At 44.8% G+C, this 14,084-nt stretch overlaps 1 protein-coding gene across 3 annotated transcripts in view; it reads left to right on the plus strand.

The window, feature by feature from the left end:
* Positions 1-13,690, plus strand: part of LOC138761575 (partitioning defective 3 homolog B-like) — a 1,428,627-nt gene extending 1,414,937 nt beyond the window's left edge. For all 3 annotated transcript variants that reach the window (XM_069933904.1, XM_069933905.1, XM_069933907.1), the window contains one exon: positions 5,975-13,690. In XM_069933904.1, coding sequence (XP_069790005.1) covers positions 5,975-6,371 — 397 coding nt within the window. In that variant the 3' untranslated portion in view covers positions 6,372-13,690. The remainder of the gene's footprint in view (positions 1-5,974) is intronic.
* Positions 13,691-14,084: the final 394 nt, after the last annotated feature.

The raw sequence follows: 14,084 nt of genomic DNA on the forward strand, positions 1-14,084 counted from the left end.
TTCTTGCCGTATCGGGAACAATACTGGTTCCTGGCTGGGCAGTTTTGGCACAATCATCGATCTGACCCACACCAGGACCCACAGTACTTACAGGGGCGCCAGACGCCTCCCGCAGCGATTTTCTCCTCCCCAGCTCGGCCTGGGGCTGCAACTGCAGTGTGTGAGGGGGCCATGAGGGAGCCTGGAGGAACCTAGAATCAGGGCTGCTGCTTCCAGAGTTTGGACCACTTCCACAGTCCTGGTTAGGGCATAGATATTGTCTTCCAGCAGCTTCTGCAGGACAGCCCTCGAGCGTAGCCCTCGGACAAAGGTGTCCTGGGTCATCCTCTCGACCTCCTCTGCACCTATCCCAGATTCAGCCAGACACGGTCGGGCCAACTCTCGCAAGTGTCCCAGGTAAGACTCAGCCGTATCCCGGGTTGCTGGGCTCAGGTGTTGAGGAGGTACTTTGCACAGACCGCATTCATGGGGGGCTTGTACAAGTTCTCAAGAGTGTCCATTGCATTCTTGTACATGGAGCAGCCTTTGGTTACCTGGAAGGAGTGGGGACCCAGCTTTGACCAGAGTAGGACCAACCTCTTCCGATCGAAATCCAGGATGTCACCCTGTGTGCCTCGATGATTGCCTCGACCACGTGCTGCCAGATCTCAAAGCATGTCTGGGCTTTCAGGTGGCGTGGGTCGACCTTGAGGCTCCCTGCACACAGGACTTTTTCCATAGCCACCTTGGGAAAAGTTTGTGGATTAAATTGTGGTGCACTGTTACCCAGAATCAGACACACACAAAGTTAAAGACTGTACAACAGGATTTAATCCACAAAGACTTCCACAGAGCCAGGCTGGCTAGGCTGCAGCAACTCTGAGTGAGGCCTCGGGAGGCTGGCACAGGCTTATATCCTGGAGGGTGATTGACACCCGACTGGGTGGGGCTTGATCCATTCAGGCCAACTGATTGACAGGTGGCCAGGAGTTGTCCTGTCCCCTTACACTCCTGCAAGTACAGAGGTTTTCCCCCTGCAGTAGGCTGGTGGTGTACCACGTGGATTCGCCTCTGGCCCTCCTGCAGCCTCTGCAGCCGCGCAGACGCCTGTCCGATCCAGCGGCCACCCGAGCTCCAGGTCCCAATTAAAGGCCCAAGGCCTTTTGGGAGCCTCTTTCGCCCTCAGCATCCTCTCGAATCCCAACTCTGATGCTGGACTCCCATGCGGGGACTCCCCCCCCCCAACCGACCACAAGTCACCCGCAACCTGTGTGGGCCCCTCAGCCACTATTCATAGTCTATTCATAAATAACTCACATTCCATAACTAACTGGAATTGCAAAGCACTGCCTTTTGATGAGAAGTCAAGTGAGGCACCTTGTCTTTGGAGAATAAAACTCTTAAAGTGTTCCAGCAACATGGAAATAAAATCACTAAAAGTAACAGCGCTGATTAGTATGGGACCACAGAAAATGCAAATAAAGCATTAGTGCTCATTTGCAAAGGGAGAGCCCCAAGTAGTAGCTTTGTAAAACGTGTACAGAATCTTGTTTAGACCACCCAACACTGCGTTGTTGCAGGGAAGGGAATTGTGGAAAGAGACCATTAAGATCACCAAGAGATTTGATCATGTAGAATACTTCCTTTATTTTCTTTTTAAAATATTTTTAATGAGTTCAGCAAAAACCCTTCACACAAGGTAACGAATCACATCATATTCAAATCTCATGTCAATTGTAAATTAGAAGCATAATATTATATAACTTATTTCATTCAGAACATCATATTCTATAATTATAATAATTAAACAATTATTAAATAATTAAATTGTTTTAATTTTATATTTTTATTGACATATATTAAATATGTCCAAAAATAATATTGAATACAAAATTATACAAAAGATCCACGCAAAATTCCCTTATGCAAGATATTTTATACTTCTCTGATGTGATCATGTCATTCTGTGAAGGCCCCATATCTTCTCATATTCAGACTTTGCATCTTTAATATTAGATGAAATTTTTTTTCCAAAATTTGTCATGTTGTCATGTAACCATTAAATATGAGTGGGTGAAACAATATCTTGCCAAAGCAGAGTCCCCTTTAATGTACCCTTAAATCCCAATGAGGAATTGTAGTGAAATTTTTTAACCGGGGGAGAAGTTCGAATATTTTTACTAATTTGAATAATTTCATCAAATGTCAGAGATGCATTTAAGGTGGAAAACGCTAATAGTTTAACTTTGTTGTCCTAGGTATCAGAGTGCAGAGATGGAGGTTCTTTTGCAAGCAGACCAGTAGACAACTCATACTTAGTACAAGTAAGACAGTGCAGAGATACCAGGTGCAGGGTGAGAGTGAGAGACCAGTTGGGACGGTGGCATCATTTTGCTCTCCTGTGGTTCATTCAGGAGCGTGATAACAGCACAAACCCTCCCCAACATCCCCCTCCCCCATAAGCAGTCAAAAGTGGAAGTGCTCTTCCCAATGGGAAGAGGAGGTAGCTGGGGTGAGATGAGTCGTTTAGTATTTCGGCTGCTTTTCCAAGGCAGCGAGAGTTATAGATGGAGTTGATGAAAAGGAGGAGGGGTGGGTTCACAAGCTTCTTGTGATCTTGGGCAGAGCAAACGTACCAGGAGTGTAGGTCAATTGGGTGTTATTGGGCAGCATGGGCTCGTGGGCTAAAAACTATGTCTAAAATTTAAATTTTAAAGCAGTTCCCATACCACACTAATGGGATGCTTTCAATAGTCCACCTGTACAAGTTATTAAGGGACATTGGCAACATGCCAAATTTTCTTGGGCATCCGAGACAGATATCATTCAAGGTGGCGAACAATGGGAGGATATACTGATGAAGAGAATTGCCAGGATGCTTCTGTGACACATGACCAGAGGGGTCAGACAGGCTGCTTTTGTCTTGTGCATTGAGTATTGGAAGAGGATTACAGCAAAGGGCATGCATTGGTGTCGCGCGTCATGCGGGCAAGGCCCCAGATGTTCGTGCAGCGAGAATCATTTCCTGGTTAAAGCAGCCGGCCGGGGATATCACCTGGGGGACAGCACAAACCCTCCCCAACATCCCCCTCCCCCATAAGCAGTCAAAAGTGGAAGTGCTGAAATAAAGCCTTACAGCAAAATAATAGATCAGTTGTTGATTTTTCTCTGCATTGGATCGCAGGTGTTCCACGAAGTGTAACCATAGGAATCAAGTAAACAATATTCTTCAGAGAGCTGACAATAATAGATTGTCAGGATACAGAGGAGCGGAAAGTAAATTGGAGCAGTCATGGAAATCTTCAACGTGTAGATCCATTTTCCAGAGCTATCCACATTTTATATTTTTATACAGGTTGGCCCAGCACCCTTGACGAATGCTGGACCACAGAAAATCCCCACTACAGCGATCGATATCCCCCACCCCTCTGCCCACCCCAGTGGGGCAGGAGAATGCTTCTTAACGCTGTTCTCAAGGTTCAAGGCTTCTTTATTGTCACGTACTAATACATAAAAATATAATATACATGGTCTACTTCAACTTCTGTCTGCCGTAAAGCAGAGTTGCCCGACGCCCCTAACAATGAGAAAAAGAGTGTCCATGGATTCACCTCCAGCCCTTTCGCCGCACAGAACCACCAGCCACCTGAGCTTCAAATCTAAATCTCCGATGCGATCAGGAAGCCTTCAGTGCCTGAGGCCCTTCCGTAGCCCTTCTTGCTCTCAGCACCCTTCAAATCCCAGTTCCAATAAAGCACCGGAACCCTTGAGCCAGTCAAGGCCGTGGAGGCCAAGTAGATTTAAACCAGAGGTTGACAGGTTCTTGACTAGTAAGGGTATCAAAGGTTATGGGGAGAAGGCAGGAGAATGAGGTGGAGAGGAAAGAAAAACAGCCACTAGGCCCCTCTGATGCCATGGTTACCTTCTCTGTAGGGTCGTCTCCTCTGCCACTCCTTCTCATTGGGGGCGGGGGGAGCGTGCTCTCCCCATTTCTGGTGCCCTGCCTCGGTCCGCTGCCTGCCCCCCCCTCCCCGTCCGGAGTTTGCCAACCCTCGTAGTTCGCTGCCCAGCACAGATGCTGCCATCTTGGCACAGATCTCGATCATTGCAGAATTGAAAACAATGCCATCGGCTCCTTTAACGGGCCGTTTAAAGCCTGTGTGGAGCCGTCAGTATCACTCTCAGGCAGTGCTGTATGTCCGCTCCCTGTTCTCCTGGATCGGCAATAGCGGCAGCGCTGCCTTACAGCAGCTCCAGCGCTGCTACCATTTTAATCTGGGCTGTGTCGGGTCCAAAGAACTGTCTGGAAACCCTCCTTCCGTAAATGTTGTCAGGTGAGATCCAAAAATTGCTCTGGCAGGTTATTGGCAACAGGGTACTTCAGATCACAGATCTTTTTAGATCTTAGTTCGAATTAATTAGTAGAGATCCATACGCCTGATTCAAGCCGTGCTGAATCACAGGAATTGCCAGACTACAGAAAGCCAGACCAGAGAGTTTTAACCTGCACTTCCACACCATGTAAATAATTAACACTAATGATGATGGTTTCCACTATTAATGCAATTAATGGCACACTTTTTAAAGCTCTTCTGTGCCCTGGAGTATTGTCAGTGTTTGGACATTAATATGGACCTCTATCATGTGAGTCGTGGGCGCACTTTGCTGTAAAATAGTGCAGGAAGTGATACTGGGGGCATCCTATTCCATCGAATCGCCACTAAAATCATGTGGGTTAGTGCCTCACTTCCCCATTGCCTCCCCACACCATCAGCTTCTGAAACCTCTCTCACTTAAGACCTCCGTTAATTATTCTTCACTGACGTTTACATAATTGGGCCCATACTTGCCGTTGACCAGTTTCCAAACAGCAGTTTAATCAGATGATTGGATAGGTATATGGAGAGGGTGGACAAGGGAGGGGTATAAATAGTTCAGCATGTACTATATGGGCCGAAGGGCCTGCTTCTGCGTTCTCAGGTTCTAAATTTTTATTTTTAAAAAACGCAGATGCTGGAAATCTGAAATCAGAAAATGTGGGAAACACTCAGCAGGTCAGTCAGTGACTGCGGAAAGAAAAACAGTTGCAGTGTTTCAGGCAGAGGACTCCTCTGAGCAGAAGGAGAAGGGCTGGGGCAGGGATCGATTGGTAAGGGGGGTGGGGAGTGTGGAGTGAGGCCTCAATGAAGACTAGAAGCAGAAAGTACTGGAAAACTCGGCGGATGGGGCAGTGACCGCGGAGAGAGAATGGGAAGAATGTGGGAGGTCAGAAAAGTTGGAAGAAGCAACTTAAAATGAGGCAAGAGAGCCAGAGATTTAAAACAAAAATTCCATGCCTTATAAGCAAAGAAGATATGACCAGCGTTGTATGCGTCTCAAGGGCTGTAAGAATAGAGAAGGTGACAGAGTTAGGGAGGGATGAGGCCACGAAGGGGTTAGTGTAACAGGGTATATGAAGCATTTAATTTTTCCAGGACCAGTGTATCTCCAGAAACCAGGTTAGGTCACCAGCAGAGGGGAGAGGGGTCACCAATACCAGTCCACATTAGTCTACAAGATAAAGCAGCAGAGTGGCACCCCATTCTCCTGCTTTCTCCCCATAACCTTTGACACCCTTACTAGTCAAGAACCTGTCAACTTCTGGTTTAAATCTACTTGGCCTCCACGGCCATCTGTGGCAATGAATTCTACAGATTGGCTGAAGAAATTCTTCCTCATCTCTGATCCAAAGGGATATCCTTTCCACTCTGATGCTGCGCCCTCTGGTCCCACTACTGGAAGCATCTTCTATCCAGCCCTTTCAATGTTCAGTAGGTTTCATGAGATTACCCCGTCATCCTTCTAAACTCCGTCAAACATTCATCATACATTAACCCTCTCATCCCTTGTAAACCTCCTCTGGACCCTCTCCAATGCCTGCAGTTCTTTCCTGGGGCCTGATGTTAGGGTACTCTAGACAGCCATGTCAAATCAATGTTTTTTTGTTTTGCTTTAGACTCATCCCTGGAGACCCAGAGGAATATCAGCTCCGAGCTTCCTACGGTGACAGAGAAGCTCCCAGCTATCTGGGAGCCCAGCGCTACCCCATTGGATACCCGCATCGAGGGAACTATCCGCGGAACACCGTGGATGCCCGCACGGATCCCAGGATCCCGGATTACCTGAACCACGCCAGTCAGTGGGAGGCTGCGTACAACCCCACTGCGCAGTACAAGGGGCCCCACAGACAAGACGTCCCTCCGTCCCCGACGCAGACTTTTAAAATGGCTCGCCACCATGACCAGGGCAAGACGGCATACAGGGAGAGCAGCCCGGATCGATACAGGTACCCCTACCAGGAGAACCAGCACCGAGACCCCAGGCAAAAGAATGGCATGACGGCAGCTGTCTAGCCAAAAACCAGTGAGGAAATGCCAAGACGTGGCATTTGCAGTTATGGTCCTCCCCTAATCCTCTCTCTCGAGAACAATCACAGTGCCTCCCTTCTTGTGTACCTGAATCAAGGAAAATAAATCATGCAGTGCTGTTCACTCTGACCAGCTAAGTCAGCATTGCTACAGAGAAGATCAACCCCAAAGTCTTCCCATTGCCGGTGCCGATAATGCTCTTCGTGGACATCACCTCCCAGCTGGATCACTGAGGTGACAAAATATTGGCCTCCCCTGCATAAAATTAAAAGCGCCTTGAATTATAAATGTATTAAATGAAACCCTATTGGGCAAGAAAATAATCACAAGCAACAGATGCGATTTTAAAGAGGTATCAATCGAACTATTGATCCAAATGTAATCATTGCATCCAGTCTGAGGTATTCCACTTGTATCCATTTATTACACACCGAAGAGGTTTGCCATTCATGAGTAGGCTGGCCTTCAAGTATACTGTGCATGATATTATTGGTGTAGCGCCAAGCCTCAAGGCTCAAATAGTCCACGAAGTTTCAGTCAAGAAGGACTTTGCCAAGCCAATGTGGTGCGCAGTTTAGAATTGTGGCATCTCCTTTACTAGTTGGCATGCAGCAAACCACGATAAACACAACAGTTTTTTGACCAGTTTCTGAGGATTGGTGAATGTTTACCGTTAATCAACTTATATCATTATCTCCCAAGAAGTCAATCAGCTGCACTGGCAAAGCCCAAGAGCTGAGAAGCCCTGTGGGTAATATCACACTCCATCGCATAAATCCCCAGCTTTTCGATTTTTTGCCGCTCCACAAACCAGTCATAACTCTCCTTTTAGTGTGTCAGATGTTCCTTTAATATCTGGTAGTTAGCAGGATATACTTTTTGATTTTGGAGCGAATGTGAGATTCAAAGCCTGATCTCTATCTGGTAAAACATGCCATTTAGTGGGTTCCAGGGAATTATCACCACACTGATATCATACAGTTAGCTTAAAATATATAGTCATAAATGTCAATTTAAGTGGGCTTTTGCAATTAAATTTAATTAAAAGTGTTTTTTTTTGTCACTTAATTAAATAGAAAATGTATTTCTTTGGCAAAAGACACATTTTGCAGGAAGAAGTACAGAGAGAGAAAGTCCCATGTGTGATTTCAGTCAGCATTCCTGGAGCACTGTGATCCAGGATTTGATGGCCAAGGGTTTCCAGCCGAATTCTCTCACCAGTCTTCCTGAGCAATCCAAGTGAGGAAAATCCCACACCGAATTGCCGGTTTGATCTGAGTGAGATTCTGGCCAGGGTGGTTAGTAGGTTGTGGAAGGAGAGGGTGGCTCTCTGCTCCCAAATTACACCGGACAACAATTTTTTTATCAAAAGGTTTGCTTCCTAAAAGAAAATTGAGGATTAGTGGCATCACAGGTAGATAGGATTGTAAAGAGAGCTTTTTGGCATATTGGCCTTCATAAATCAAAGTACAAGAATCGGGATGTTATGGTAAAGTTGTATAAGACATCGGTGAGACCAAATTTGGATTATTACATGCAGTTTTAGTCACCTAAATACAGGAAAGAAAGAGTGCAGAGAAGATTTACGAGGATGGTGTTCAAATTTCAGGAACTGCGTTTACAGGGAAAGGTTAAACAGGTTAGGAGCGTTGAAGAGTGAGGGGAGATTTGATAGAGGTATTTAAAATTACGAGGGGGATAGACAGAGTAAATAGGATTTTTAAGCATGTTCAATTACATAATGATGCTGACATATTGCATTAGTTCTAAAGATTTTGCCATTGATTTTCATTTGTACTCAGCATCTAATGCCTCTCATGTCAGTGTCCAACAATAGTCAGCCGGCATTGATGGATTTTAGTTGCCCTGATACCTCTTTTCCATGATGGCAATGTCCTGGTGAAACCTTTCACCATGTTCATCACTGACTGCACCAAGATGAGCAAGGAAGGAATCCAATTGCGAATGCAGAAAATGAATTTTCAACGACATGTGGCACCTCATGGTTTGTCTGCTTGAGGTAGGCTTGAAAAATGACAGGAAATCACAAAAATAGGTTATGTCTAAAAAAATTGGTGCCTTAATAGGAAAGTTTTATGTTGATTTTCATGATCAGCAGCTCAAAATGTATTAGAAAATACAAGAGTTCAGGAAGCAAAATTTTTGTTGTCCAGTGTTAGTGGCTCACTGTTGCTGTTACCATCTTCTCTCATTTGCTCATCCTCATTGGGTGTGGAGAGAACACCTGTGTCCAAAGTTCCCCTTAAATACACCCGTCTCCGCTTGAGCGAAGGTGGTAGTCTAGTGCTAATACAGTGACCCGGGTTTGAACCTGACACTGTCTGTGAGGGGTTTGTACATTCTCCTGTATCCACATGGGTTTCCTCCGGATGCTCTGGTTTCCTCCCAAGTTCCAAAGATGGACAGGATCAGTAGGCTAATTGGTCACATGGATGTAATTGAGTGGTGCAGGCTTGTGGGCCAGAAGGGCCCGTTACTGTGAAATAAAATAGCCTCCCCCACTTGCTGTTGGAATAAGGATATGGGTGTCTCTGAAGAGGTGGCAAGAAAATCGATCAAATATGTGGGGTTCTCCATTCTTTTTCTTACCCTCCCTTCCACGTGCAGTCAAAGACCATTGTTCTGTAAAGAACAAAAAAAATCCCACTTTAAAATTCTTTCCAACTGGGATATTGCACAAGTTTTCATGATCATTTGATTGGTCTTTGAATGATGCACCAATGGAACAATTTAGGTTTGTCAGAACCTCTCAGTGTGTGATTGGTTATATTTTTAAGATGACCCATTCAGTCCTGATTAACGAATCCATTAAATGTAGTTTCACTGCACCAGAATCTCATTAACATGGTATACCGCCATGAATTCATTGCATGAACGAAAGTGAGAGAAAGAGATGGCCGTCATTGAGTTGTGGTCACCATAAGTGGATTTTGCAGACGCACATCATGGGAACAGGAGGAAACTAATCCATCGATTATTCCACTATATCTGCATCTTTGAAGACTGTGAACTTCACCTCATTTGTTGGGAGAAATAAGGGGTTTCCTTAAACAGGTGATACCTCACCCCTAGGAAAATAGAGATTCTGAGAGGCATAAATAAGGTAGTCAGCCCACACCTTTCCCCCAAGGTGTGAGGAACAAACACCAGAGGACATCTTTTTTTTAAATTTCTGTACATGTATTAATACCCAAATACAGAAAATGACAGTCATATACACGCTACATATGAGCAACCCCTCTCCCGAAATAATAATCTCAAGAAAGAAAAAAACAAAAGGAAGAACAAAGAAACAGACAGAAATAAGAATACAGAAAAAAAGGAATACCAAAATATCACCACCATTCACTCAACTTTGCCTTCTCAATGTCATCATTTATTTATCCCAAGGTGTTTGCAAGGTTTCATGCGGGAAAGCTCTTTACAAATTAATACCTAAGTATGGGCATCATATTTTCAAAAAAGTATCAAACTTATTCTTTAAATTAGATGTAATTTTCTCAAGAGGTACACAACTATATAATTCTGCATGGGATTCCCTAAATGGGAATCTGATTTCCATGTCACTGCTGTAACACCAGAGGATAAAGTGAAGGGAAGGAAGTTTGGGGGAGACATCAGGGGGTACGTTTTTACACAGAGACTTGTGGGGGCCTGGAATGCCTTGCCAGGGATGGTGGTAGAGGCTAGAACAATTGGAGCATTTAAGAGACTCTTAGACAGGCACAGGGATGGAAGAAAAATAGGGTGTTATGAGGTAGGAAGAATTTTTCTTTTGGTAGGATTATATAGGTCGGCACATCATCGAAGGCCAAGGGCCTGTACTGTGCTGTAATGTTCTATGATTTTTTATTTAGACATACAGCATGATCACAGGCCATTTTGGCCAACGAGCCCAATTAACCTACACCCCTGCTATGTTTTGAACGGTGGGGGAAAACCCACGTAGATGCGGGGAGAACGTACTAACTCCTTATAGACAGCGAGGGATTCAAACCCCAGTCCCAATCGTTGGCACTGTAAAGATGTTGCACGCACTGCTATGCCAAACGTGCCACCTATGTTCTATAATGACACAGATCAGACACACAGAGTCCTCCATTTTAGGATTAATTTACCAGTAGTTGAGATCTTGACTGATTCCATTTTGCACTCCCATCAACTCCTTCCCACAGCTTCCATCACTCAACAAGGGGGAAATTAATTAATAAACCAATCCACAGGTTCTGTCATTTAAGAGGAGGTTAGATGAGTACATGGATGTGAGGGGGTTGGATGGTTATGGGTAAGTGAGTGGGCAGGTGGAATGTAAATCGGTGCAGATAAGAAGGGCCGATATGGCCTGTTTCCAAACTGTAAATTGTTATATGGTTATATGTTATATGTATTTGGGACATGGGAATAAATCAGAGCACCCAGAAGAAGCCCACCCAGGATCACAGGGAGAAAGGGCAAGACCTCCCCTCAAAGAGCAGCCAAGGTTATGACTGGAGGAGAGAACCAGCTGCTCTGCTGCCCCAAAGATAAACAGACCAATTGCTCCCTCAACTGTGATAGACCATTCAGTTAGGTCATGGCTAACTTGCACCAGATCTCCTCTTCTTGAATCTCTTGCTGTTAATTTCCTCACTGAATGAAATCCACTTCAGTACTAATAACCCTGGGTTCCCTCTCCAACCTGACGCCATTAATATTGATATCCAATTTCTGTTAACCCCCTTCCCTGGGTCTCCTTCTTCTCCTATCCGTCTCTCTCCTGCCCTCCAGCTCCCAACTTCCTTCCCTTCTCTCCCCCTCACTTCTCAGCTTTTTTTCTCTTCTACCTTTCTTACCCGTTAGCCTGTGCTCCTCCTCTTGCTCTTTCCTCCCTCCCCATTTCTCCACCCACCTTTTTTATTCAGGCACCTGAATGTTTTTTTTTTCTCCTACCTTGACAAAGGGCCAGGCCCGAAACATTGGTTACACTTTACTTCATATGGATGTTGTGTGACTTGCTGAGTTTCTCCAGAGCACCTCCTGTCTGCAATCTCCAAATGACTGTGCTCTGATTTGGTGATATTCTGTTATTCCATTCGTTCCCATTGAGGAAATATTTCTCACTGTTCATTTTTATCATTGCCTCTTCATCACCCATCTCCCATATGCCTTTACACTCCCCATTCAACATTCATCTCTTCCTCCACTTCCTTGGGGCCAGTGATAGGGTGGGGTTCTCCTCGTGAAGCCCATGCGCTGCGGGGGCTGGGGGGGTGAGCTCCTCTCCCTTCTGCTCAGATACCTGTAGCTGATGAGATTGTCGGGCAATGAGCATCAAAATTTATTGTCAGGAGCGTGTCACGAAAGTCATGGCTTTGCGGCAGCATCACAATGCAAATTTTGCAATGATTACATTTAAAAATATATAAATTAGTGCAAAAATAAGAGAAAGTGAGGTAGCGTCTGTGGTTCATTGTCCGTTCAGAAACTTGATGGCGGAGTCCTGGTGCCGCTCCTTCCTGATGGTATCAGTGTGCAGACGGCTGGGTGGCAGAGGTCTTTGAAGATAGAAGCTGCTTTCTTAATGCACTCTTCTTGTAGATGACCTCAATGGAGTGGAGACTGATGCCAAACCAACTGGCAGGTCCCTAATATCCAAGTTCACTTCCCAGTGTTACAAGTCCAGAGGACCTCAAAACCCAGCAGCAATAGATAAGCACCACAACAAAGGGTTACTTAAACAAAAGTTGCTTTTAATTATCTTTGAACATGAAAATAGAATCAAACTTTAACTTATCTCTATTGACTCACTTAACCCCCCCCCCACAACCTCTAATTCTAAGCGCAGGTATGTGTAATGTGTGTATAAGTTAAACAAAGTTCTTTGGTTCACAGTCCAATCTCATTGGTTGCAGGCAATTCTTGTACTGTGCACAGAAGTTAACATTAATAAAGTTCACCAGGCTTTAGTGCTTAACAGGTAAATGGTTACCACTCAGGAGGGTTCTTGTTGGTTTTCAGAGTTTTTCTTGTTCCAGCATATCCACAACTGATTCCTTTTTGATCAGCCACCCCAGTGTCTTGCTGACAAAACTTGCCCCCTTCAGGATTCTCCAGATGATAACATCTTTCTTTCAGGTCAGCACAGAATTCCTTTCTGTTTCCCCTATTCCAAGGGAAACACTGGACAGCCAGTCCTCTCCTTTGACCAGGCTATCTTCCAGAGCTTGCCAGCTTGTCCCTCTGGAACCAAAGTCTATGTCTCTCCTCTCTCTCTCACTCCCAACTCTGAGAGCAAAGCCTGTTTTTTTCCTGCTCTCTGCCTGCAGAGATCACATGACCTTCCAGACAGTAAGTTCTGTTTTCCAGACAAAGCTGCTACTGCTTGTTGTTACATTTGTTGCCTTTTGCAAACAACAGCCCATCATGAGTCTGAGCATCTTGCAAAAGCTCCTGCAAACATTCTGTGTTTTAAAGTGTTTGTGTGTGACCTGCTCTAACAAACCTTTCCCAATATATCTCCCAAACACCTCTATATACCCTGTCATACCAGATACAAGCTGAGTCCTCAGCAGTGACTTGTCACTTCCTTCCCATGTTCCCATCCTGCATTCTGTTTTAAATTGGGAGTTCTGTACCTTTGGAAAACATAGCCGCAACTCAGAAAACCTCCTTGCTTGCCCGTGCGATGATGCAGCCCTTCTCTGGGCTCTGCTTGTTCAGAACATCGATGAGTGAAAGTTGAAAGGCTGCAGTTGAAGTCAGGAATAATGAACGTTCAGCCACAGAGCATCAGGCTGCAATTATTATTCAGGGTTTGAATATCTCCTGCATCAAAGAATTGACTAGCTACGCATGAATGCTGGTTCTAATCTCATGAAAACGTTTTGAAGTTTATGACAGGTTTTACCCGGATCATCATCTTGACATTCCAAATGCATCTGATGACTTCCTTGCTGCTTTCTGTTCTTTGACCCTGTGATTGAACTGTAATGTCGGTGTTTGGACAGCAAGATATCATGGATAACCAAGAGTGATTGCAAATACAATGCAACATCTTCAGTCACGGTTAATCACCTTAAATCTGTTCCAAAGAGGGGTTTGCAAACCACGCCACCACGTGATTATGAAGACCGTCCAGATTCTGAAATTCAAATGTTAACAACCACGTTGAGAGTCACTGAACCATTTTAACAATGAAGCCAAAAATGTAATGGGATTCTGGATTGTAGTTGATTTGGAGAACTCTTCTCCCACTTCTTGTGTGTTTTTGTTTTCTCTTTTTATAAACATTTATTATTAACTAACAGACTCAACTTTTCTTTTCAAAACTTCCAAACACTTTCAATGAAAATGGATTATTTTCCTGTATTGATTCTGATTTGGGCTGCCTGTTAATTTCCGTGGGAGCAGTTCCATCAGCAATGGTATCTTCGAGGCACATTCAAGCTTCAATTTATTACCATAGTAATCAAACAGTGTCCTATTACATGAAATTCCTTTTTGCCTGCTGCAAGGCAGACGGATTCTCCACCGGCAGGAATTGCCGAAGTGCCTCTTACAGTTAGAGAGAGTGAGAAGCAAAAGAGAGCCTCCCCATTCAGAGTCACCGATGGTTGTAGAATCACCTCCCACACTTCCGCAGCCTCCTGCAGCCACACAGAATCCAGTCTGAACCACTGGCAACCCGAGCTCCAGATC

This window comes from Narcine bancroftii, chromosome 4, assembly GCF_036971445.1.
Source record: "Narcine bancroftii isolate sNarBan1 chromosome 4, sNarBan1.hap1, whole genome shotgun sequence".
Lineage (NCBI taxonomy): Eukaryota > Metazoa > Chordata > Chondrichthyes > Torpediniformes > Narcinidae > Narcine > Narcine bancroftii.